This window comes from Electrona antarctica, assembly GCF_951216825.1.
Source record: "Electrona antarctica genome assembly, contig: scaffold_283, whole genome shotgun sequence".
Classification (NCBI taxonomy): domain Eukaryota; kingdom Metazoa; phylum Chordata; class Actinopteri; order Myctophiformes; family Myctophidae; genus Electrona; species Electrona antarctica.
In genome coordinates this window covers 40788-68345 of record NW_027638140.1, presented here as the reverse complement: position 1 = coordinate 68345, position 27558 = coordinate 40788, and the positions used below count along the sequence as shown (strand labels likewise).

The 27558-nt window shown below is 49.9% G+C and overlaps 1 protein-coding gene across 1 annotated transcript; it reads left to right on the top strand.

Moving 5' to 3' along the window:
* Positions 1-1454: 1454 nt before the first annotated feature.
* On the top strand, positions 1455-27315 carry acadl (acyl-CoA dehydrogenase long chain). Its single transcript, XM_079531254.1, has 10 exons — positions 1455-1596; positions 2855-3034; positions 5710-5847; positions 9656-9820; positions 13591-13657; positions 14255-14419; positions 16762-16863; positions 22303-22416; positions 23292-23419; positions 27059-27315. Exons 1-10 carry the CDS (start codon positions 1505-1507, stop codon positions 27237-27239), a joined length of 1332 nt encoding a protein of 443 aa, XP_079387380.1. The 5' UTR covers positions 1455-1504; the 3' UTR covers positions 27240-27315.
* The last annotated feature ends 243 nt before the right edge of the window (positions 27316-27558 follow it).

Sequence of the window (27558 nt, the reverse complement as noted above, 5' to 3'; positions counted from 1 at the left end):
CATTAAATTCATATACATTTAGAACCGCTAGATGGCGGCAACGCTCAGTAACGCCGGTATATTTGTGCAGACTGCAGAAGAAGGGCTCCGTCAAAGCAGCCAATATAAGATTTCAGGTTGACTTCCTGGTTGTGAGCTAGCAAATATAAGATCTTCAAAATAAGACATATTTAGTTTTTTGATTGATTGAAATATGTATTAACAGTTTGCAGAATTACAGTACATTTCAAGCACAACTCAATACAAAGACTGTTAACTGTGAGTGGACGACACCATAAAGCATTACACTTGTTGACAAGAGGGTCCACCTTGTTCAATTCATCAAATTGTCATATATTTTCGTTTAAATACTGAATTTATTGTTTTAATGTGCAAATTAATCGTTTTTGTTCACTTTAGCGAGTATACAAAATAATCTAGAAATTAAGCCTTATTCTGAAGAGCTCGACCACCGGAAGTCTTATATTTCCTGGCTAATATCTATATTACACACTGTCCGCTAAGCAGCAGAGGTGTACAAATTAAATTGGCACACCATACAGCGAGGTGCTGCTTAGCGGACAGTGTGGTGTTGTAGAGGAGGTCTCCCCGGACATGTGCGTATGTCACACTAGTCGATACATAGCAGGGATTTTTGTCCAGTGTCCACTTTAGTTCACTTTAGTCTGGAAATGGGATATTTTTTTATCTTTCACCTCGCTGTATGGCGTGCCAATTTTTGTTTTACACCTCTGCTGCTTAGCGGACAGTGTGGTGTTGTAGAGGAGGTCTCCCCGGACATGTGCATATGTCACACTAGTCGATACATAGCAGGGATTTTTGTCCAGTGTCCACTTTAGTTCACTTTAGTCTGGAAATGGGATGGTTTTTGACCTTTCACCTCGCTGTATGGTGTGCCAATTCAATTTTTACACCTCTGCTGCTTAGCGGACAGTGTGGTGTTGTAGAGGAGGTCTCCCCGGACATGTGCGTATGTCACACTAGTCGATACATAGCAGGGATTTTTGTCCAGTGTCCACTTTAGTTGACTTTAGTCTGGAAATGGGACATTTTTTTATGTTTCACCTCGCTGTATGGCGTGCCAATTTTTGTTTTACACCTCTGCTGCTTAGCGGACAGTGTGGTGTTGTAGAGGAGGTCTCCACGGACATGTGCGTATGTCACACTAGTCGATACATAGCAGGGATTTTTGTCCAGTGTCCACTTTATAAAGTCCATGCACTCCAGTGAATAGCATTTATCCATTTAGATAACTTTTTAATTACTTATTTTTACACAGAAACATAATGTGTGTCTTATAGCATCATATAGCATCATTTAAATGCTTCATTTGTAGTTTTAATGTGCAAATTAAACTTTTTTTCAATACTCTAGAGGGTACTCTTATTTTGAAGAGATCGTCCACCGGAAGTCTTATATTTGCTCACTAGATTTGCCAAAAGAACAGTGCTGTGTTGTGTTGGGTTGGTTCAGCTGTGAAGACAAGAGACTAAAGTATAGAAATATGTTTATTAATAAAGTCGTTAAAACATGTCTAACCGGCCTGCAGACCGCATCCCGCACCGGAACCCTGATCTCTGCAACAACAGCATTAAGGTACCGTACGGACTAACACAATGCTAAGTGTGGTTGTTTCATGTATATTTATGGTTTATAGTTGTTCTTTTTCTTTTCTGCTTTCATGTTGGGATATTTGTGGGGGAAATGTGCAACGTTATGGTCCGAGTTGTGATCATTTGGACATTAAAACATGCGATTGTATTTTGCATTTACAAGTTGGACTCAAAGCTTGACTGTGTGTGTGTGTGTGTGTGTGTACGTACGTGCGTCACGGTGCGTGTCCTCAGCAATGGGTCATGATCACAACCTTTGACACACTTTGAACACCTGACAGTTACAGCATAATAACTATAACGTCATGTTTGGATCAGGTCAACCTTTTAAACCTAAACAATGTTGATTCTCAGATTGCATTTATGCATATTAGGCCACGCCCCCCCCCCCCCCCATCTATTATAGCATGTTGACCAGTGTTGTTTTGATTTTAGTTTTAGTCATAGTCTCTTGAATAGTTTTCATTTAGTTCTAGTCACATTTTAGTCACCTGGAATGTTTTAGTGTTAGTCTAGTTTTAGTCAACTAAAATATCATGAGATTTTAGTCGACTAAATCGACAGGTGATTTAGTCGACTAAATCTACAGGTGATTTAGTCGACTAAATCTACAGGTGATTTAGTCGACTAAATCTACAGGTGATTTAGTCGACTAAATCTACAGGTGATTTAGTCGACTAAATCTACGGTTGATTTAGTCGACTAAAATGTGTTTTGGTGGGCCTTGATGCCGTCGTAATGATTGTTTTTGCACTTGCTGAAAATAGCAGATCTACAAGCTCTCACAACGCGTCGCAGACGCGCTGCGACGCGTTGTGAGAGCTTGTAGATCGGCTATTTTCAGCATGGAACCAAGTGTAAAATGACTTATACTGGATCTCATGTCCACTAGTCCCTTCCTAACATTTTAGTCTAGTTTATATTTAGTCTTAGTTTTAGTCGTCATAGCTTAGTTTTCATTTAGTTTCCATTTAGTTTTTGTCAGTGGAAAAAGGTAGTCGACGGACATTTTTCGTCTTAGTTTTATTCGACGAAATCAACACTGGATGGTTCTGTTCCCTTTCTCCCCCAGACTGCAGCACAGCCAGACCCAGGAGAATGATGGTTCTGTTCCCTTTCTCCCCCCCAGACTGCAGCACAGCCAGACCCAGGAGAATGATGGTTCTGTTCCCTTTCTCTCCCCAGACTGCAGCACAGCCAGACCCAGGAGAATGATGGTTCTGTTCCCTTTCTCTCCCCAGACTGCAGCACAGCCAGACCCAGGAGCACGGGGGTGACGCCAGCCCGCCCCGTCCAGAGACCTCCAGCGCCAAGTCCCTGATGGAGATCGGGACGCGGCGGCTCTTCAGCGAGGACCACGACCTGTTCAGACAGAACGTCCGCCGCTTCTTCCAGGAGGAGGTGGTCCCTCACCACAGGGAGTACGTATAGAGGAGGAGGAGGGGGAGGAGGTGGTCCCTCACCACAGGGAGTACGTATAGAGGAGGAGGAGGAGGAGGAGGTGGTCCCTCACCACAGGGAGTACGTATAGAGGAGGAGGAGGGGGAGGAGGAGGAGGTGGTCCCTCACCACAGGGAGTACGTATAGAGGGGGAGGAGGAGGAGGTGGTCCCTCACCACAGGGAGTACGTATAGAGGAGGAGGGGGAGGAGGAGGAGGAGGTGGTCCCTCACCACAGGGAGTACGTATAGAGGAGGAGGGGGAGGAGGAGGAGGTGGTCCCTCATCACAGGGAGTACGTATAGAGGAGGAGGAGGTGGTGGTCCCTCACCACAGGGAGTACGTATAGAGGAGGAGGAGGGGGAGGAGGTGGTCCCTCATCACAGGGAGTACGTATAGAGGAGGAGGAGGGGGAGGAGGTGGTCCCTCACCACAGGGAGTACGTATAGAGGAGGAGGGGGAGGAGGAGGAGGAGGTGGTCCCTCACCACAGGGAGTACGTATAGAGGAGGAGGAGGAGGAGGAGGAGGAGGTGGTCCCTCACCACAGGGAGTACGTATGGAGGAGGAGGAGGTGGTGGTCCCTCACCACAGGGAGTACGTATAGAGGAGGAGGAGGAGGAGGTGGTCCCTCACCACAGGGAGTACGTATAGAGGAGGAGGAGGAGGGGGAGGAGGAGGAGGAGGTGGTCCCTCACCACAGGGAGTACGTATAGAGGAGGAGGGGGAGGAGGAGGAGGAGGTGGTCCCTCACCACAGGGAGTACGTATAGAGGAGGAGGAGGAGGTGGTCCCTCACCACAGGGAGTACGTATAGAGGAGGAGGGGGAGGAGGAGGTCCCTCACCACAGGGAGTACGTATAGAGGAGGAGGGGGAGGAGGAGGAGGTGGTCCCTCACCACAGGGAGTACGTATAGAGGAGGAGGGGGAGGAGGAGGAGGTGGTCCCTCACCACAGGGAGTACATATAGAGGAGGAGGGGGAGGAGGAGGAGGAGGTCCCTCACCACAGGGAGTACGTATAGAGGAGGAGGAGGAGGTGGTCCCTCACCACAGGGAGTACGTATAGAGGAGGGGGAGGAGGAGGAGGTGGTCCCTCACCACAGGGAGTACGTATAGAGGAGGGGGAGGAGGAGGAGGTGGTCCCTCACCACAGGGAGTACGTATAGAGGAGGAGGGGGAGGAGGAGGAGGTGGTCCCTCACCACAGGGAGTACATATAGAGGAGGAGGGGGAGGAGGAGGAGGAGGTCCCTCACCACAGGGAGTACGTATAGAGGAGGAGGAGGAGGAGGTGGTCCCTCACCACAGGGAGTACGTATAGAGGAGGAGGAGGTGGTCCCTCACCACAGGGAGTACGTATAGAGGAGGAGGAGGAGGAGGAGGAGGTGGTCCCTCACCACAGGGAGTACGTATAGAGGAGGAGGGGGAGGAGGAGGAGGTGGTCCCTCACCACAGGGAGTACGTATAGAGGAGGAGGGGGAGGAGGAGGAGGAGGTCCCTCACCACAGGGAGTACGTATAGAGGAGGAGGAGGAGGAGGAGGAGGTGGTCCCTCACCACAGGGAGTACGTATAGAGGAGGAGGAGGAGGAGGTGGTCCCTCACCACAGGGAGTACGTATAGAGGAGGAGGAGGAGGAGGAGGAGGAGGAGGAGGAGGAGGTGGTCCCTCACCACAGGGAGTACGTATAGAGGTGGAGGAGGAGGAGGAGGAGGAGGTGGTCCCTCACCACAGGGAGTACGTATAGAGGAGGAGGAGGAGGAGGTGGTCCCTCACCACAGGGAGTACGTATAGAGGAGGAGGGGGAGGAGGAGGAGGAGGTGGTCCCTCACCACAGGGAGTACGTATAGAGGAGGAGGGGGAGGAGGAGGAGGTGGTCCCTCACCACAGGGAGTACGTATAGAGGAGGAGGAGGAGGTGGTCCCTCACCACAGGGAGTACGTATAGAGGAGGAGGGGGAGGAGGTGGTCCCTCACCACAGGGAGTACGTATAGAGGAGGAGGAGGAGGAGGAGGGGGAGGAGGAGGAGGAGGTGGTCCCTCACCACAGGGAGTACGTATACCAGAGCAGTGGTTGGGCCAGAAAAGGAAAATGAACGATGGGATTTCTTGAAAGGGAGTAGCTCATAAGTTTCATAACATGTCTAGAGTGGATTCTGTGGTGGCACCGAGTGCCGCGCTACGAGCTTGTAGGTCTGATATTTATGTTCCAGGGTGGTCCCTGGAACATCATATTTTCAGATGGGGGTCAGCAGGGAAATTACATATAATTCTAGGAGTCCGTGAAATAGTTTGAGAACCACTGAACTAGAAACATGAGGTTTTTCAGAAAACTGTCATGATTTAGAAGACATTTGTAGAATCGACCTCAGGTCTAAATGGGTTAAATAGACACAATAAAGATGTTATAAGATAAAGATAACATTTGAAAATAATGTGCTTATAAATCCACAAAGTACAGCATTTCCAAAATTTACAATTTACAATTTAGGCATTTAGCAGACGCTCTTAATCCAGAGCGACTTACATTAAGCAATAACAAAAGCATGGCATACATCACATATATAAAAAGTAGTTATCATGAATCATGCGTAAACTAAGAACAGCCATGCCCTCGGAGGTAAGAGGTTCTAACCCCCTTTTCTCCCCCCCCCCCCCCCTGCAGGTGGGAGAAGGCTGGCCAGGTGAGCAGGGAGGTGTGGGAGAAGGCCGGGGAGCAAGGCCTTCTGGGAGTTCTGACGCCCGAGGAGCACGGCGGCATCGGAGGAGACCTGCTGTCGGCCGCCGTGGTGTGGGAGGAGCAGTGAGTGGCGCAGTTAGCACCCACTGTTAGCACGTTAGCCGTTGGCCTCCGTGGTGTGGGTGGAGCAGTGAGTGGCGCAGTTAGCACCCACTGTTAGCGCTTTAGCCGCCGTCGTGTGGGCGGAGCAGTGAGTGGCGCCGCTAGCACATTTAGATTTTAGTTTTAGTCATAGGGTCGCAGTCCCGCCCCCTTTCATGACTACGCCAGGCCCAGGAAATAATTCCCAATGCATTTATAGACATTTCAAAAAGTATTTATTTAAAGACCTTATAAGCGTCGTACGAAGCCAACTCGAGTCGTGACAAATCATGACAACAAACACAATATTTTGGACCAAACAAATAATTACAAAGAAGAAAAACAACAAAAAAAGTGTTGTAACCTGCCGTTTTTTTCTACTTTCTAATTCTTTGTTTGGCCCAAAACATTGTGTTTATTGTCATGATTTGTCACGACAAGAGTTGTCTTTGTCCGCGGCGTATAAACGTCTTTAAATAAATACTTTCTGAAAAGTCTGAGGAAAATGAACGGGGAATTATTTTCCGGGTCTCTCGAGGGGGCGGGACTGCGACGCTCTATAGGTCTTCTGAGTAGTGTTTTAATTTAGTTTTAGTCACCTGGAATGTTTTAGTGTTAGTCTAGTTTTAGTCGACTTAACCGTCGTACGATTTTAGTCGACTAAATCCACAGTTGATTTATTGGACTAAAATGTGTTTTGGCGGTGCCTTGATGCCGTCAAAATGACTGATTCTGCACGTGCTGAAAATGGCAGCGTTGTGAGCTTGTAGATCTGCCATTTTCAGCATGCGACCAAAAATTAAATGACTTGTCTTTTAATTATACTGGATCTCTTCTCCACTATTTTGTATCTGTTGACGAAATTGTCAACATATCTAGTCTTAGTCTATATAGCTTAGTTTCCATTTAATTTCCATTTGGTTTTCGTCGGTGTAAAAAATGTAGTCAACGGACATTTTTTGTCATAGTGTTTTGATATATATGATATGATATGATTTAGTACTTTATTGTCAGTTCACACTGAAATGTGTCTTTCGACCCAGCAGCCAAGTGTGCAGAACACATATTAAGGCTGTACCCTAGCCCTGTTTTTAGGACTCGAACTTCGGCAGGAACTTTCGAGCGAACATCCGGACCATTTGTTTCTAATTAATTAATTTCTCTGAGTGCTTTTAACCAGGCTGCAATTCAACACGAGATATCCGCCTTGAACATGATTAGCGCAGCGCTGAAGACAGCGCAGCGCCCTCTCTTAATTTACATACATAAAGACATGAAGACAAGAGCAATGTCCACCGCCTAGATTACCCCGTGGCTACTAAAACTCCTGATTAAGCCTCAATGTCCACCGTCTAGATTACCCCGTTGCTACTACAACTCCTGATTAAGCCTCAATGTCCACCGCCTAGATTACCCTGTGGCTACTACAACTCCTGATTAAGCCTCAATGTCCACTGCCTAGATTACCCCGTGGCTACTACAACTCCTGATTAAGCCTCAATGTCCACCGCCTAGATTACCCCGTTGCTACTACAACTCCTGATTAAGCCTCAATGTCCACCGCCTAGATTACCCTGTGGCTACTACAACTCCTGATTAAGCCTCCATGTCCACCGCCTAGATTACCCTGTGGCTACTACAACTCCTGATTAAACCTCAATGTCCACCGCCTAGATTACCCCGTAGCTACTACAACTCCTGATTAAGCCTCAATGTCCACCGCCTAGATTACCCCGTTGCTACTACAACTCCTGATTAAGCCTCAATGTCCACCGCCTAGATTACCCCGTGGCTACTACAACTCCTGATTAAGCCTCAATGTCCACCGCCTAGATTACCCCGTGGCTACTACAACTCCTGATTAAGCCTCAATGTCCACCGCCTAGATTACCCCGTTGCTACTACAACTCCTGATTAAACCTCAATGTCCACCGCCTAGATTACCCCGTAGCTACTACAACTCCTGATTAAGCCTCAATGTCCACCGCCTAGATTACCCCGTGGCTACTACAACTCCTGATTAAGCCTCAATGTCCACCGCCTAGATTACCCCGTTGCTACTACAACTCCTGATTAAGCCTCAATGTCCACCGCCTAGATTACCCCGTTGCTACTACAACTCCTGATTAAACCTCAATGTCCACCGCCTAGATTACCCCGTTGCTACTACAACTCCTGATTAAACCTCAATGTCCACCGCCTAGATTACCCTGTGGCTACTACAACTCCTGATTAAGCCTCAATGTCCACCGCCTAGATTACCCTGTGGCTACTACAACTCCTGATTAAGCCTCAATGTCCACCGCCTAGATTACCCTGTGGCTACTACAACTCCTGATTAAGCCTCAATGTCCACCGCCTAGATTACCCTGTGGCTACTACAACTCCTGATTAAGCCTCAATGTCCACCGCCTAGATTACCCTGTGGCTACTACAACTCCTGATTAAGCCTCAATGCCCACTGCCTAGATTACCCTGTGGCTACTACAACTCCTGATTAAGCCTCAATGTCCACCGCCTAGATTACCCCGTGGCTACTACAACTCCTGATTAAACCTCAATGTCCACCGCCTAGATTACCCCGTGGCTACTACAACTCCTGATTAAACCTCAATGTCCACCGCCTAGATTACCCCGTAGCTACTACAACTCCTGATTAAGCCTCAATGTCCACCGCCTAGATTACCCCGTGGCTACTACAACTCCTGATTAAGCCTCAATGTCCACCGCCTAGATTACCCTGTGGCTACTACAACTCCTGATTAAGCCTCAATGTCCACCGCCTAGATTACCCCGTGGCTACTACAACTCCTGATTAAGCCTCAATGTCCACCGCCTAGATTACCCTGTGGCTACTACAACTCCTGATTAAGCCTCAATGCCCACTGCCTAGATTACCCTGTGGCTACTACAACTCCTGATTAAGCCTCAATGTCCACCGCCTAGATTACCCCGTGGCTACTACAACTCCTGATTAAACCTCAATGTCCACCGCCTAGATTACCCTGTGGCTACTACAACTCCTGATTAAACCTCAATGTCCACCGCCTAGATTACCCCGTAGCTACTACAACTCCTGATTAAGCCTCAATGTCCACCGCCTAGATTACCCCGTGGCTACTACAACTCCTGATTAAGCCTCAATGTCCACCGCCTAGATTACCCCGTGGCTACTACAACTCCTGATTAAGCCTCAATGTCCACCGCCTAGATTACCCCGTAGCTACTACAACTCCTGATTAAGCCTCAATGTCCACCGCCTAGATTACCCCGTGGCTACTACAACTCCTGATTAAGCCTCAATGTCCACCTCCTAGATTACCCCGTGGCTACTACAACTCCTGATTAAGCCTCAATGTCCACCGCCTAGATTACCCCGTAGCTACTACAACTCCTGATTAAGCCTCAATGTCCACCGCCTAGATTACCCCGTGGCTACTACAACTCCTGATTAAGCCTCAATGTCCACCGCCTAGATTACCCTGTGGCTACTACAACTCCTGATTAAGCCTCAATGTCCACCGCCTAGATTACCCCGTAGCTACTACAACTCCTGATTAAACCTCAATGTCCACCGCCTAGATTACCCTGTGGCTACTACAACTCCTGATTAAGCCTCCATGTCCACCGCCTAGATTACCCTGTGGCTACTACAACTCCTGATTAAGCCTCAATGTCCACCGCCTAGATTACCCCGTGGCTACTACAACTCCTGATTAAGCCTCAAGGTCGACTGGTTTTAGTCGACTAAACCAACACATGTCCCTCGGTTCATTTTGCTGTGTTCCAGGATGTACTCCAACTGCTCTGGGCCGGGCTTCGCGCTGCACTCTGAGATCGTCATGCCGTACATCAGTAACTACGGCTCCAAGGAGCAGATCGAACGCTTCATCCCCCAGATGACCGCTGGGAAGAGCATCGGCGCCATCGCCATGACGGAGCCGGGCGCCGGGAGGTGAGGGAGTCACCTTTAACTCACCATTATCTCACCTTTAACTCACTATTAAGACCTGAGAGGGGCAGGTGAGGGAGTCACCTTTAACTCACCATTATCTCACCTTTAACTCACTATTAAGACCTGAGAGGGGCAGGTGAGGGAGTCACCTCCATCACCTTAACCCATTTAGACCTGAGAGGGGCAGGTGAGGGAGTCACCTAGACCTGAGAGGGGCAGGTGAGGGAGTCACCTAGACCTGAGAGGGGCAGGTGAGGGAGTCACCTAGACCTGAGAGGGGCAGGTGAGGGAGTCACCTAGACCTGAGAGGGGCAGGTGAGGGAGTCACCTAGACCTGAGAGGGGCAGGTGAGGGAGTCACCTAGACCTGAGAGGGGCAGGTGAGGGAGTCACCTAGACCTGAGAGGGGCAGGTGAGGGAGTCACCTAGACCTGAGAGGGGCAGGTGAGGGAGTCACCTAGACCTGAGAGGGGCAGGTGAGGGAGTCACCTAGACCTGAGAGGGGCAGGTGAGGGAGTCACCCTGAGAGGGGCAGGTGAGGGAGTCACCTAGACCTGAGAGGGGCAGGTGAGGGAGTCACCTAGACCTGAGAGGGGCAGGTGAGGGAGTCACCCTGAGAGGGGCAGGTGAGGGAGTCACCTAGACCTGAGAGGGGCAGGTGAGGGAGTCACCTAGACCTGAGAGGGGCAGGTGAGGGAGTCACCCTGAGAGGGGCAGGTGAGGGAGTCACCTAGACCTGAGAGGGGCAGGTGAGGGAGTCACCCTGAGAGGGGCAGGTGAGGGAGTCACCCTGAGAGGGGCAGGTGAGGGAGTCACCTAGACCTGAGAGGGGCAGGTGAGGGAGTCACCCTGAGAGGGGCAGGTGAGGGAGTCACCCTGAGAGGGGCAGGTGAGGGAGTCACCCTGAGAGGGGCAGGTGAGGGAGTCACCCTGAGAGGGGCAGGTGAGGGAGTCGCCCTGAGAGGGGCAGGTGAGGGAGTCGCCCTGAGAGGGGCAGGTGAGGGAGTCACCCTGAGAGGGGCAGGTGAGGGAGTCACCCTGAGAGGGGCAGGTGAGGGAGTCGCCCTGAGAGGGGCAGGTGAGGGAGTCGCCCTGAGAGGGGCAGGTGAGGGAGTCGCCCTGAGAGGGGCAGGTGAGGGAGTCACCCTGAGAGGGGCAGGTGAGGGAGTCACCAGGTGAGGGAGTCACCCTGAGAGGGGCAGGTGAGGGAGTCACCAGGTGAGGGAGTCACCCTGAGAGGGGCAGGTGAGGGAGTCACCAGGTGAGGGAGTCACCCTGAGAGGGGCAGGTGAGGGAGTCACCAGGTGAGGGAGTCACCTCCATCACCTCCAGCTCGATGTCTTCTAAATCCTGACAGTTTTCAGAAAAAAGCCTATGTTGCTGTATCAGTGGTACATGTCAAGGACCCCCAAAGATTATCTGTATTTGGCCGCCGACCCCCATCTGAAAATATGTTGTTCCAGGGACCCCCCAGAAACAAAGATTTGAGTTAAAAATGTTCGCTCTGAAAGAATATATATTCAAAGATTTGGGCCACATTTTCATGATTTTTCAAAAATAGCAGACCTACAATCTCATAGCGAGTGCTGCGCTATGAGATTGTAGATCTGTTATTTTTCAATAGCTAAAGTATAACATAATGCTTAAAACGCCAAAAGGGGTTCCCGCCCAAAATGGGTTAAATGCAGAGTGACTTCAGTGTTTTAGCTGATATAACTACATTGTGTCTGTTTTTAAATTTCAATGATCTGTTTTTATTGTATAGTATATTTCTGTGTGGACCCTCTGTGTGGACCCTCTGTGTGGACCCTCTGTGTGGACCCTCTGTGTGGACCCTCTGTGTGGACCCTCACCCCACCACTTTGTGGAAGCTAACAAGGATGCGAATAAAGAATAAAGCTCTAAATGCAAAGTCATCAGAGCTGCTCTGGACCAGAGCTAAGGTTCTTCTCTGGACCAGAGCTAAGGTTCTTCTCTGGACCAGAGCTAAGGTTCTTCTCTGGACCAGAGCTAAGGTTCTTCTAAAGGCATCAGAGCTGCTCTGGACCAGAGCTAAGGTTCTTCTCTGGACCAGAGCTAAGGTTCTTCTAAAGGCATCAGAGCTGCTCTGGACCAGAGCTAAGGTTCTTCTCTGGACCAGAGCTAAGGTTCTTCTCTGGACCAGAGCTAAGGTTCTTCTCTGGACCAGAGCTAAGGTTCTTCTCTGGACCAGAGCTAAGGTTCTGCTCTGGACCAGAGCTAAGGTTCTGCTCTGGACCAGAGCTATGGTTCTGCTCTGGACCAGAGCTAAGGTTCTGCTCTGGACCAGAGCTAAGGTTCTTCTCTGGACCAGAGCTAAGGTTCTGCTCTGGACCAGAGCTAAGGTTCTGCTCTGGACCAGAGCTAAGGTTCTGCTCTGGACCAGAGCTAAGGTTCTTCTGCTCTGGACCAGAGCTAAGGTTCTGCTCTGGACCAGAGCTACGGTTCTGCTCTGGACCAGAGCTAAGGTTCTGCTCTGGACCAGAGCTAAGGTTCTTCTCTGGACCAGAGCTAAGGTTCTTCTCTGGACCAGAGCTAAGGTTCTTCTCTGGACCAGAGCTAAGGTTCTGCTCTGGACCAGAGCTAAGGTTCTTCTCTGGACCAGAGCTAAGGTTCTTCTCTGGACCAGAGCTAAGGTTCTTCTCTGGACCAGAGCTAAGGTTCTTCTGCTCTGGACCAGAGCTAAGGTTCTTCTCTGGACCAGAGCTAAGGTTCTTCTCTGGACCAGAGCTAAGGTTCTTCTCTGGACCAGAGCTAAGGTTCTTCTCTGGACCAGAGCTAAGGTTCTTCTAAAGGCATCAGAGCTGCTCTGGACCAGAGCTAAGGTTCTTCTCTGGACCAGAGCTAAGGTTCTTCTAAAGGCATCAGAGCTGCTCTGGACCAGAGCTAAGGTTCTTCTCTGGACCAGAGCTAAGGTTCTTCTCTGGACCAGAGCTAAGGTTCTTCTCTGGACCAGAGCTAAGGTTCTGCTCTGGACCAGAGCTAAGGTTCTGCTCTGGACCAGAGCTATGGTTCTGCTCTGGACCAGAGCTAAGGTTCTGCTCTGGACCAGAGCTAAGGTTCTTCTCTGGACCAGAGCTAAGGTTCTTCTCTGGACCAGAGCTAAGGTTCTGCTCTGGACCAGAGCTAAGGTTCTGCTCTGGACCAGAGCTAAGGTTCTTCTCTGGACCAGAGCTAAGGTTCTTCTGCTCTGGACCAGAGCTAAGGTTCTGCTCTGGACCAGAGCTAAGGTTCTTCTCTGGACCAGAGCTAAGGTTCTTCTGCTCTGGACCAGAGCTAAGGTTCTTCTCTGGACCAGAGCTAAGGTTCTGCTCTGGACCAGAGCTAAGGTTCTTCTCTGGACCAGAGCTAAGGTTCTTCTGCTCTGGACCAGAGCTAAGGTTCTTCTTCTCTGGACCAGAGCTAAGGTTCTTCTTCTCTGGACCAGAGCTAAGGTTCTTCTCTGGACCAGAGCTAAGGTTCTGCTCTGGACCAGAGCTAAGGTTCTTCTCTGGACCAGAGCTAAGGTTCTTCTCTGGACCAGAGCTAAGGTTCTTCTGCTCTGGACCAGAGCTAAGGTTCTGCTCTGGACCAGAGCTAAGGTTCTGCTCTGGACCAGAGCTAAGGTTCTGCTCTGGACCAGAGCTAAGGTTCTTCTGCTCTGGACCAGAGCTAAGGTTCTGCTCTGGACCAGAGCTAAGGTTCTTCTCTGGACCAGAGCTAAGGTTCTTCTCTGGACCAGAGCTAAGGTTCTTCTTCTTCTGACCCTCCCAGTGACCTTCAGGGTGTGAGGACCTACGCCAAGCAAGACGGCAGCGACTGGATCCTCAATGGAAACAAGGTGAGACTAACTATAAAAAACACACATATATATATATATATATATATATATATATATATATAAAGGCTAGATGGCTCAAGGCGGAGTCTCTGACGTAGTTCACCCGGGGGCCAAATTGAGCAAGTTATGGTTATTTAAAAAGTACATGCCCCATAGACACAATGTTATGCTGCCCCGAGGTAAGATGGCCGCCATGTAGCGACGTCACTCTCCATTGGCCAGAGGCGGGTGAGCCATCTAGCTTTCGTATATATACTGTATATGATAACAACCTCCTTTCTGACTCTCACAGGTTCATAGCATATCGGTGGTAATAAGCTCACTGCCCTGCAAGACCAAAGTTTAATTGTGCGCCAAATAGAATGTTTGACTTGCACTACTGGACTACACTAGCTGGTCATCATAATTTTTCGACCACGGTCGAGATCATGGATTTCACAATGCCACGCCAGACTTCCCGGTCCTTCATTGCCATCCCCAGTTCCTGCTTACTGATGCCTGTGTCCCTACTAGCGATGACATCAGGGAACGCTAGTAGCTTTGAGGCAGGACTCCAGAGAAGAAGGGAAGATATAACCTGTGTATTCTTCTCTGCAGGTGTTCATCACCAACGGTTGGATGAGCGACGTGGTGATCGTGGTGACGGTGACCAACCGCGAGGCGAGGACGGCGGCCCACGGCATCAGCCTGTTCCTGGTGGAGGACGGCATGAAGGGCTACCACAAGGGACGCAAGCTGGAGAAGATCGGCCTCAAGGCCCAGGTACACACACACACACACACACACACACACACACACACACACACACACACACACACACACACACACACACACACACACACACACACACACACACACACACATACACACACACACACACACATAGAGCTACCACAAGGGACGCAAGCTGGAGAAGATCGGCCTCAAGGCCCAGGTACACACACACACACACACACACACACACACACACACACACACACACACACACACATAGAGCTACCACAAGGGACGCAAGCTGGAGAAGATCGGCCTCAAGGCCCAGGTACTGACACACACACACACACACACACACACACACACACACACACACACACACACATAGAGCTACCACAAGGGACGCAAGCTGGAGAAGATCGGCCTCAAGGCCCAGGTACACACACACACACACACACACACACACACACACACACACACACACACACACACACACACACACACATAGAGCTACCACAAGGGACGCAAGCTGGAGAAGATCGGCCTCAAAGCCCAGGTACTGTCACACACACACACACACACACACACACACACACACACACACACACACACACACACACACACACACACACACACACACACACACACACACACACATAGAGCTACCACAAGGGACGCAAGCTGGAGAAGATCGGCCTCAAGGCCCAGGTACACACACACACACACACACACACACACACACACACACACACACACACACACACACACACACACACACACACACACACACACACATAGAGCTACCACAAGGGACGCAAGCTGGAGAAGATCGGCCTCAAGGCCCAGGTACTCACTGCGTTGCCAACAGTACTAAAACATTGGTTTTAAGATAAGTATTTCCAGTCTCAAGCTCTCGTAAATACATTGTTTCTTGTTAATCAGTAGCTCATTTACTCCTGGACCCGAGTCGAAGGCTGTTATTTACTCCTGGACCCGAGTCGAAGGCTGTTATTTACTCCTGGACCCGAGTCGAAGGCTGTTATTTACCTCCTGGACCCGAGTCGAAGGCTGTTATTTACCTCCTGGACCCGAGTCCAATGCTGTTATTTACCTCCTGGACCCGAGTCCAATGCTGTTATTTACCTGGTAGTGCAGAAAACAATAGTATTCACTATTCATATTAACACATTTTGTGCCCAAAACGTCTGTGGACGTCCTGGGTATTACCGCACGTGCATAGCCCAAGATGTCTGTGGACGTCTTTCAAAACAAAAACAAAAATAATTTATTTTTTATTAAAAAAATTCAGAAAAATCAAAACACTTTTTTTTTTCCTTTTTTTTTTTACACGTGGTGCCAAAGTTTGTGTTTTCGCCATTGAGAATGCATTTGGCGTTTAAATTAAATAACTCAGAAACTATAAAACATTTCAAAGTAAAAAGTTCCAGCATGTGTCTCCACAGTCAGCTGAATTATAAAAAATGTGAATGGATTTTCTAGGTGAAAGTGATTTTGGGCAGTATTGCGTTCCCTAGGACGTGTACACACGCTATGAACGCGTCGATTGGGTTCCCTAGGACGTGTACACATGCTATGAACGCGTCGATTGGGTTCCCTAGGACGTGTACACACGCTATGAACGCGTCTATTGGGTTCCCTAGGACGTGTACACACGCTATGAACGCGTCGATTGGGTTCCCTAGGACGTGTACACGCGCTATGAACGCGTCGATTGGGTTCCCTAGGACGTGTACACGCGCTATGAACGCGTCGATTGGGTTCCCTAGGACGTGTGGAGCCGTCCTACGGACGGAAACGGTTCCAAAAATGCTCCTCGGTTTTTCGAGCAATCAAAAAAAGTAGGTATAGTTGCAGACCTATAACTACAGCAGTGTTTTTGGCAGCAATTTTTTATTTTAGTTTTAGTCATAGTCTCTTGAATATAGTTTTCATTTAGTTTTAGTCACATTTTAGTCACCTGGAATGTTTTAGTGTTAGTCTAGATTTAGTCGACTAAATATCATAGGATTTTAGTCAACTAAATCTACAGTTGATTTAGTTGACTAAAATGTATTTTGGCGGGCCTTGATGCCGTCAATGAGTGTTTTTACACTTGCTGAAAAGCGTTGTGGGCTTGTAGATCTGCTATTTTCAGCATGCAACCAAGTGTAAAATGACTTATACTGGATCTCTCGTCCACTAGTCCCTTCCTAACATTTTAGTCTAGTTTTTATTTGTTGACGGAATTGTCAATATATTTAGTCTTAGTTTTAAGTCATCGTAGCTTAGTTTTCATTTCATTTTTATCCCGTTTTCGCCAGTGAGAAAAGGGAGTCGTCTCAGTTTTAGTCGAGGAAATCAACGCTGTATGTCCCGTCTGTCTCCTCCAGGACACGGCAGAGCTGTTCTTCGAGGACGTTCGCCTCCCGGCCAGTGCCCTCCTGGGACAGGCCAACAAGGGCTTCTACTATCTGATGAATGAGCTACCTCAGGTACACCCTAACCCCTAGCCTCTGACCCCTAGCCCCTAACCCTCCTGGGACAGGCCAACAAGGGCTTCTACTATCTGATGAATGAGCTACCTCAGGTACACCCTAACCCCTAGCCTCTGACCCCTAGCCCCTAACCCCTAACCCTCCTGGGACAGGCCAACAAGGGCTTCTACTATCTGATGAATGAGCTACCTCAGGTACACCCTAACCCCTAGCCTCTGACCCCTAGCCCCTAACCCCTAACCCTCCTGGGACAGGCCAACAAGGGCTTCTACTATCTGATGAATGAGCTACCTCAGGTACACCCTAACCCCTAGCCTCTGACCCCTAGCCCCTAACCCCTAACCCTCCTGGGACAGGCCAACAAGGGCTTCTACTATCTGATGAATGAGCTACCTCAGGTACACCCTAACCCCTAGCCTCTGACCCCTAGCCCCTAACCCCTAACCCTCCTGGGACAGGCCAACAAGGGCTTCTACTATCTGATGAATGAGCTACCTCAGGTACACCCTAACCCCTAGCCTCTGACCCCTAGCCCCTAACCCCTAACCCTCCTGGGACAGGCCAACAAGGGCTTCTACTATCTGATGAATGAGCTACCTCAGGTACACCCTAACCCCTAGCCTCTGACCCCTAGCCCCTAACCCATAACCCTCCTGGGACAGGCCAACAAGGGCTTCTACTATCTGATGAATGAGCTACCTCAGGTACACCCTAACCCCTAGCCTCTGACCCCTAGCCCCTAACCCCTAACCCTCCTGGGACAGGCCAACAAGGGCTTCTACTATCTGATGAATGAGCTACCTCAGGTACACCCTAACCCCTAGCCTCTGACCCCTAGCCCCTAACCCCTAACCCTCCTGGGACAGGCCAACAAGGGCTTCTACTATCTGATGAATGAGCTACCTCAGGTACACCCTAACCCCTAGCCTCTGACCCCTAGCCCCTAACCCCTAACCCTCCTGGGACAGGCCAACAAGGGCTTCTACTATCTGATGAATGAGCTACCTCAGGTACACCCTAACCCCTAGCCTCTGACCCCTAGCCCCTAACCCCTAACCCTCCTGGGACAGGCCAACAAGGGCTTCTACTATCTGATGAATGAGCTACCTCAGGTACACCCTAACCCCTAGCCTCTGACCCCTAGCCCCTAACCCTCCTGGGACAGGCCAACAAGGGCTTCTACTATCTGATTAATGAGCTACCTCAGGTACACCCTAACCCCTAGCCTCTGACCCCTAGCCCCTAACCCTCCTGGGACAGGCCAACAAGGGCTTCTACTACCTGATGAATGAGCTGCCTCAGGTAGACCCTGACCCCTAGCCCCTAAACCCTATCCCCTGACCCTAAACCCTGACCCTAAACCCTAACCCCTGACCCCTAGCCCCTATACCCTAAACCCTAACCCATATCCCCTAGCCCCTAAACCCTATCCCCTATCCCCTGACCCTATACCCTAGCCCCTACCCCCTAACCCCTAAACCCTAACCCTCCTGGGACAGGCCAACAAGGGCTTCTACGTCATGAATGAGCTGCCTCAGGTAGGAAACCAGACACGCTATCTTCAAACGGCCAAGGCACACACACATATCATCATCATCATCATCATCATTTTTCGACCGCGGTGGAGATCATGGATTCCACAATGCCACGCCAGACTTCCCGGTCCTTCATTGCCATCCCCAGTTCCTGCTTATTGATGCCTGTGTCCCTAGCGATGACATCAGGGAAGTCCGATCCAGAAGAACACAGTTTTCCGGCCACTGCTACAGAGCTGACAATGAGGTTATATCTTCCCTTCTTCTCTGGAGTCCTGCCTCAAAGCAGACCAGAGGTAGAAAACTGTCCTGTCCCTGATGTCATCGCTAGGGACACAGGCATCAGTAAGCTGGAACTGGGGATGGCAATGAAGGACCGGGAAGTCTGGCGTGGCATTGTGAGGTCCATGATCTCAATGAAGGACCGGGGAGTCTGGCGTGGCATTGTGAGGTCCATGATCTCAATGAAGGACCGGGGAGTCTGGCGTGGCATTGTGAGGTCCATGATCTCAATGAAGGACCGGGGAGTCTGGCGTGGCATTGTGAGGTCCATGATCTGGCGTGGCATTGTGAGGTCCATGATCTGAAGTCTGGCGTGGCATTGTGAGGTCCATGATCTCCACCACGGAAGTCTGGCGTGGCATTGTGAGGTCCATGATCTGGCGTGGCATTGTGAGGTCCATGATCTCCACAGGAAGTCTGGCGTGGCGTTGTGAGGTCCATGATCTGGCGTGGCGTTGTGAGGTCCATGATCTCCACAGGAAGTCTGGCGTGGCGTTGTGAGGTCCATGATCTGGCGTGGCATTGTGAGGTCCATGATCTCCACAGGAAGTCTGGCGTGGCGTTGTGAGGTCCATGATCTGGCGTGGCATTGTGAGGTCCATGATCTGAAGTCTGGCGTGGCATTGTGAGGTCCATGATCTCCACAGGAAGTCTGGCGTGGCGTTGTGAGGTCCATGATCTGGCGTGGCATTGTGAGGTCCATGATCTGAAGTCTGGCGTGGCATTGTGAGGTCCATGATCTGGCGTGGCATTGTGAGGTCCATGATCTGAAGTCTGGCGTGGCATTGTGAGGTCCATGATCTGAAGTCTGGCGTGGCGTTGTGAGGTCCATGATCTGAAGTCTGGCGTGGCGTTGTGAGGTCCATGATCTCCACCAGTCTGGCGTGGCATTGTGAGGTCCATGATCTGGCGTGGCATTGTGAGGTCCATGATCTGGCGTGGCATTGTGAGGTCCATGATCTGGCGTGGCGTTGTGAGGTCCATGATCTGGCGTGGCGTTGTGAGGTCCATGATCTGGCGTGGCGTTGTGAGGTCCATGATCTGGCGTGGCGTTGTGAGGTCCATGATCTGGCGTGGCGTTGTGAGGTCCATGATCTGGCGTGGCATTGTGAGGTCCATGATCTGGCGTGGCGTTGTGAGGTCCATGATCTGGCGTGGCGTTGTGAGGTCCATGATCTGGCGTGGCGTTGTGAGGTCCATGATCTGGCGTGGCATTGTGAGGTCCATGATCTCAGTCTGGCGTGGCGTTGTGAGGTCCATGATCTGGCGTGGCATTGTGAGGTCCATGATCTCAGTCTGGCGTGGCATTGTGAGGTCCATGATCTCCAGTCTGGCGTGGCGTTGTGAGGTCCATGATCTCCAGTCTGGCGTGGCGTTGTGAGGTCCATGATCTCCAGTCTGGCGTGGCGTTGTGAGGTCCATGATCTCCAGTCTGGCGTGGCGTTGTGAGGTCCATGATCTCCAGTCTGGCGTGGCGTTGTGAGGTCCATGATCTCCTCCAGTCTGGCGTGGCGTTGTGAGGTCCATGATCTCCAGTCTGGCGTGGCGTTGTGAGGTCCATGATCTCCAGTCTGGCGTGGCGTTGTGAGGTCCATGATCTCCAGTCTGGCGTGGCGTTGTGAGGTCCATGATCTCCTCCAGTCTGGCGTGGCGTTGTGAGGTCCATGATCTCCAGTCTGGCGTGGCGTTGTGAGGTCCATGATCTCCTCCAGTCTGGCGTGGCGTTGTGAGGTCCATGATCTCCAGTCTGGCGTGGCGTTGTGAGGTCCATGATCTCCTCCAGTCTGGCGTGGCGTTGTGAGGTCCATGATCTCCTCCAGTCTGGCGTGGCGTTGTGAGGTCCATGATCTCCTCCAGTCTGGCGTGGCGTTGTGAGGTCCATGATCTCCTCCAGTCTGGCGTGGCGTTGTGAGGTCCATGATCTCCTCCAGTCTGGCGTGGCGTTGTGAGGTCCATGATCTCCTCCAGTCTGGCGTGGCGTTGTGAGGTCCATGATCTCCTCCAGTCTGGCGTGGCGTTGTGAGGTCCATGATCTCCTCCAGTCTGGCGTGGCGTTGTGAGGTCCATGATCTCCTCCAGTCTGGCGTGGCGTTGTGAGGTCCATGATCTCCTCCAGTCTGGCGTGGCGTTGTGAGGTCCATGATCTCCTCCAGTCTGGCGTGGCGTTGTGAGGTCCATGATCTCCTCCAGTCTGGCGTGGCGTTGTGAGGTCCATGATCTCCTCCAGTCTGGCGTGGCGTTGTGAGGTCCATGATCTCCTCCAGTCTGGCGTGGCGTTGTGAGGTCCATGATCTCCTCCAGTCTGGCGTGGCGTTGTGAGGTCCATGATCTCCTCCAGTCTGGCGTGGCGTTGTGAGGTCCATGATCTCCTCCAGTCTGGCGTGGCGTTGTGAGGTCCATGATCTCCTCCAGTCTGGCGTGGCGTTGTGAGGTCCATGATCTCCTCCAGTCTGGCGTGGCGTTGTGAGGTCCATGATCTCGTTGTGAGGTCCATGATCTCGTTGTGAGGTCCATGATCTCGTTGTGAGGTCCATGATCTCGTTGTGAGGTCCATGATCTCGTTGTGAGGTCCATGATCTCATTGTGAGGTCCATGATCTCGTTGTGAGGTCCATGATCTCGTTGTGAGGTCCATGATCTCATTGTGAGGTCCATGATCTCGTTGTGAGGTCCATGATCTCGTTGTGAGGTCCATGATCTCGTTGTGAGGTCCATGATCTCGTTGTGAGGTCCATGATCTCATTGTGAGGTCCATGATCTCGTTGTGAGGTCCATGATCTCGTTGTGAGGTCCATGATCTCGTTGTGAGGTCCATGATCTCGTTGTGAGGTCCATGATCTCGTTGTGAGGTCCATGATCTCATTGTGAGGTCCATGATCTCGTTGTGAGGTCCATGATCTCGTTGTGAGGTCCATGATCTCGTTGTGAGGTCCATGATCTCGTTGTGAGGTCCATGATCTCGTTGTGAGGTCCATGATCTCGTTGTGAGGTCCATGATCTCGTTGTGAGGTCCATGATCTCGTTGTGAGGTCCATGATCTCGTTGTGAGGTCCATGATCTCGTTGTGAGGTCCATGATCTCGTTGTGAGGTCCATGATCTCGTTGTGAGGTCCATGATCTCGTTGTGAGGTCCATGATCTCGTTGTGAGGTCCATGATCTCGTTGTGAGGTCCATGATCTCGTTGTGAGGTCCATGATCTCGTTGTGAGGTCCATGATCTCGTTGTGAGGTCCATGATCTCATTGTGAGGTCCATGATCTCGTTGTGAGGTCCATGATCTCATTGTGAGGTCCATGATCTCATTGTGAGGTCCATGATCTCATTGTGAGGTCCATGATCTCATTGTGAGGTCCATGATCTCATTGTGAGGTCCATGATCTCATTGTGAGGTCCATGATCTCGTTGTGAGGTCCATGATCTCATTGTGAGGTCCATGATCTCATTGTGAGGTCCATGATCTCATTGTGAGGTCCATGATCTCGACCGCGGAAGAAGAAAAAGATGATGATAGCTGTTTTAATCTGGGATTAAAGAGTATTTCTAAGAGTTTGGTCACAAAACTCCTTTTTTGCCTGTTCACTCAAGGCGCTATTTTTCGTTATTTTTGCCAATCTCTGTAGGAGCGTTTGCTGATCGCTGACATGGCCATGGCCAGCTGTGAGTTCATGTTTGAGGAGACCAGGAATTACGTCATGCAGAGGAAGGCGTTCGGGAAGACCATCGCCCACTTACAGGTCTGTGGAGAGCAGAGCAGTCTAACAGATGTGTTGGTTTCTTATAACTTGACATTTTAATAGTTCATTAACCTTTTCAGGCCGTGACCCCCCCCCCCCCCCCCCCCCCCCCCTGATAAGCACTTGGACTGTAGGAGTTGAGCTATTAAATTTAGTTTGAATCGATTCCACAGATAAATATTAGTAGCGAGCCGTTGTGAGCTTGTAGATCGGCTATTTTCACATTTTCTTATTGATAATTTGGCCCCTGGGAGACCACTGCATAAAGATACTACTAAGGATTACTTTGTAGTTATTATTTCTGTGTGCTAACAGACGTGACTGAAACATGGTAACTTCCATGCTAACAGACGTGACTGAAACATGGTAACTTCCATGCTAACAGACGTGACTGAAACATGGTAACTTCCATGCTAACAGACGTGACTGAAACATGGTAACTTCCATGCTAACAGACGTGACTGAAACATGGTAACTTCCATGCTAACAGACGTGACTGAAACATGGTAACTTCCATGCTAACAGACGTGACTGAAACATGGTAACTTCCATGCTAACAGACGTGACTGAAACATGGTAACTTCCATGCTAACAGACGTGACTGAAACATGGTAACTTCCATGCTAACAGACGTGACTGAAACATGGTAACTTCCATGCTAACAGACGTGACTGAAACATGGTAACTTCCATGCTAACAGACGTGACTGAAACATGGTAACTTCCATGCTAACAGACGTGACTGAAACATGGTAACTTCCATGCTAACAGACGTGACTGAAACATGGTAACTTCCATGCTAACAGACGTGACTGAAACATGCTAACTTCCATGCTAACAGACGTGACTGAAACATGCTAACTTCCATGCTAACAGACGGTGCAGCACAAGCTAGCGGAGCTGAAGACAGAGATCTGTGTGGGCCGGGCGTTCGTAGACAGCTGCCTTCAGCTGCACGCCGAGAAGCGCCTGGACTCCTCAACGGCCTCCATGGCCAAATACTGGTGAGAATTAAGCAGTGTTGATTTCGTCGACTAAAACTAAGACGAAAAATGTTCGACTACCCTTATTTCACAAACTAAATGAAAAATACGCTGCGATGACTAAAACTAAGACTAAATATACTGACAATTTCGTCAACAGATAAAAACTATACTAAAATGTTAGGAAGGCACTAGTGGACAAGAGATCCAGTATAAGTCATTTTACACTTTGTTGCATGCTGAAAATAGCAGATCTACAAGCTCGACGCGTTGCGAGCTTGTAGATCGGCTATTTTCAGCAACTGTAAAATCAGTCATTTCGACCTAAATCACCTGTAGATTTAGTCGACTAAAATCTTATGATATTTAGTCGACTAAAACTAGACTAAATCATTCCGGGTGACTAAAATGTGACTATATAGATAAACTATTCAAGAGTCTAATGACTAAAACTAAAATAAAAATTTGCTTTTCCAAAAATGACACTGGTGAGAAGACCCCTCTGAAATGGACTGTGCTCCTAGCTAGGTCTGTGACCGTGAGTGTGGTGTTGTTTTTGCTTGGAACAAACCTACAGTTTTGCTGTATATGCTAACGGTCCATGTTGTTCCTTCATGTGGCATCAGGGCGTCGGACCTCCAGAACATACTGTAGATGTTAACGGTCCATGTTGTTCCTTCATGTGGCATCAGGGCGTCAGACCTCCAGAACATACTGTATATGTTAACGGTCCATGTTGTTCCTTCATGTGGTATCAGGGCGTCGGACCTTCAGAACATACTGTAGATGTTAACGGTCCATGTTGTTCCTTCATGTGGCATCAGGGCGTCGGACCTCCAGAACATACTGTAGATGTTAACGGTCCATGTTGTTCCTTCATGTGGCATCAGGGCGTCGGACCTTCAGAACATACTGTAGATGTTAACGGTCCATGTTGTTCCTTCATGTGGTATCAGGGCGTCGGACCTTCAGAACATACTGTATATGTTAACGGTCCATGTTGTTCCTTCATGTGGCATCAGGGCGTCGGACCTCCAGAACATACTGTAGATGTTAACGGTCCATGTTGTTCCTTCATGTGGCATCAGGGCGTCGGACCTTCAGAACATACTGTAGATGTTAACGGTCCATGTTGTTCCTTCATGTGGCATCAGGGCGTCGGACCTCCAGAACATACTGTATATGTTAACGGTCCATGTTGTTCCTTCATGTGGCATCAGGGCGTCGGACCTTCAGAACATACTGTAGATGTTAACGGTCCATGTTGTTCCTTCATGTGGCATCAGGGCGTCGGACCTTCAGAACATACTGTAGATGTTAACGGTCCATGTTGTTCCTTCATGTGGCATCAGGGCGTCGGACCTTCAGAACATACTGTAGATGTTAACGGTCCATGTTGTTCCTTCATGTGGCATCAGGGCGTCGGACCTCCAGAACATACTGTATATGTTAACGTCCATGTTGTTCCTTCATGTGGTATCAGGGCGTCGGACCTCCAGAACATACTGTAGATGTTAACGGTCCATGTTGTTCCTTCATGTGGCATCAGGGCGTCGGACCTCCAGAACATACTGTATATGTTAACGGTCCATGTTGTTCCTTCATGTGGTATCAGGGCGTCGGACCTCCAGAACATACTGTATATGTTAACGGTCCATGTTGTTCCTTCATGTGGCATCAGGGCGTCGGACCTCCAGAACATACTGTATATGTTAACGGTCCATGTTGTTCCTTCATGTGGTATCAGGGCGTCGGACCTTCAGAACATACTGTATATGTTAACGGTCCATGTTGTTCCTTCATGTGGCATCAGGGCGTCGGACCTCCAGAACATACTGTATATGTTAACGGTCCATGTTGTTCCTTCATGTGGTATCAGGGCGTCGGACCTCCAGAACATACTGTATATGTTAACGGTCCATGTTGTTCCTTCATGTGGTATCAGGGCGTCGGACCTTCAGAACATACTGTATATGTTAACGGTCCATGTTGTTCCTTCATGTGGCATCAGGGCGTCGGACCTTCAGAACATACTGTAGATGTTAACGGTCCATGTTGTTCCTTCATGTGGCATCAGGGCGTCGGACCTTCAGAACATACTGTAGATGTTAACGGTCCATGTTGTTCCTTCATGTGGTATCAGGGCGTCAGACCTCCAGAACATACTGTATATGTTAACGGTCCATGTTGTTCCTTCATGTGGCATCAGGGCGTCAGACCTTCAGAACATACTGTAGATGTTAACGGTCCATGTTGTTCCTTCATGTGGTATCAGGGCGTCGGACCTTCAGAACATACTGTATATGCTAACGGTCCATGTTGTTCCTTCATGTGGCATCAGGGCGTCGGACCTTCAGAACATACTGTATATGCTAACGGTCCATGTTGTTCCTTCATGTGGCATCAGGGCGTCAGACCTCCAGAACATACTGTATATGTTAACGGTCCATGTTGTTCCTTCATGTGGTATCAGGGCGTCGGACCTTCAGAACATACTGTATATGTTAACGGTCCATGTTGTTCCTTCATGTGGTATCAGGGCGTCGGACCTTCAGAACATACTGTATATGTTAACGGTCCATGTTGTTCATTCATGTGGTATCAGGGCGTCGGACCTTCAGAACATACTGTAGATGTTAACGGTCCATGTTGTTCATTCATGTGGTATCAGGGCGTCGGACCTCCAGAACATACTGTATATGTTAACGGTCCATGTTGTTCCTTCATGTGGTATCAGGGCGTCGGACCTTCAGAACATACTGTATATGTTAACGGTCCATGTTGTTCCTTCATGTGGTATCAGGGCGTCGGACCTTCAGAACATACTGTAGATGTTAACGGTCCATGTTGTTCCTTCATGTGGTATCAGGGCGTCGGACCTCCAGAACATACTGTATATGTTAACGGTCCATGTTGTTCCTTCATGTGGTATCAGGGCGTCGGACCTTCAGAACATACTGTAGATGTTAACGGTCCATGTTGTTCCTTCATGTGGTATCAGGGCGTCGGACCTTCAGAACATACTGTAGATGTTAACGGTCCATGTTGTTCCTTCATGTGGCATCAGGGCGTCGGACCTTCAGAACATACTGTAGATGTTAACGGTCCATGTTGTTCCTTCATGTGGCATCAGGGCGTCAGACCTCCAGAACATACTGTATATGTTAACGGTCCATGTTGTTCCTTCATGTGGTATCAGGGCGTCGGACCTTCAGAACATACTGTATATGTTAACGGTCCATGTTGTTCCTTCATGTGGTATCAGGGCGTCGGACCTTCAGAACATACTGTATATGTTAACGGTCCATGTTGTTCATTCATGTGGTATCAGGGCGTCGGACCTTCAGAACATACTGTAGATGTTAACGGTCCATGTTGTTCCTTCATGTGGCATCAGGGCGTCGGACCTTCAGAACATACTGTAGATGTTAACGGTCCATGTTGTTCCTTCATGTGGCATCAGGGCGTCAGACCTTCAGAACATACTGTAGATGTTAACGGTCCATGTTGTTCCTTCATGTGGCATCAGGGCGTCAGACCTCCAGAACATACTGTAGATGTTAACGGTCCATGTTGTTCCTTCATGTGGCATCAGGGCGTCGGACCTTCAGAACATACTGTATATGTTAACGTCCATGTTGTTCCTTCATGTGGCATCAGGGCGTCAGACCTCCAGAACAAAGTGGCGACACAGTGCTTGCAGCTCCACGGAGGCTGGGGGTACATGTGGGAGTTCCCCATCGCCAGGGCGTTCGTGGACTCCAGAATCCAGCCCATCTACGGAGGCACCAATGAGATCATGAAGGAGCTCATCGCTCGCACCATCGTCAGCCAGAAGTGAGCGGCGGAGCTTTGCCCGGGCGGAGGGAGGGCGGAGGGAGAGAACGGAGCTTTGCCCGGGCGGAGGGAGGGCGGAGGGAGAGAACGGAGCTTTGCCCGGGCGGAGGGAGGGCGGAGGGAGAGAACGGAGCTTTGCCCGGGCGGAGGGAGGGTGGAGGGAGAGAACGGAGCTTTGCCCGGGCGGAGGGAGGGTGGAGGGAGAGAACGGAGCTTTGCCCGGGCGGAGGGAGGGCGGAGGGAGAGAACGGAGCGCTGCGTTGCTTTGGGGTCTTTGTCAATAACTGCAGATGTAGCAGGAAGATTGTAGAGGTGTTCTCTTT

Coding starts and splice junctions, on each gene's coding strand:
- acadl (XM_079531254.1), top strand. CDS start 1,505: ATGTTTATTAATAAAGTCGTTAAAACATGTCTAACCGGCCTGCAGACC. Junction 3,035..5,709: donor GTGGTCCCTCACCACAGGGA/GTACGTATAGAG, acceptor CCCCCCCTGCAG/GTGGGAGAAGGCTGGCCAGG. Junction 5,848..9,655: donor GCCGTGGTGTGGGAGGAGCA/GTGAGTGGCGCA, acceptor GCTGTGTTCCAG/GATGTACTCCAACTGCTCTG.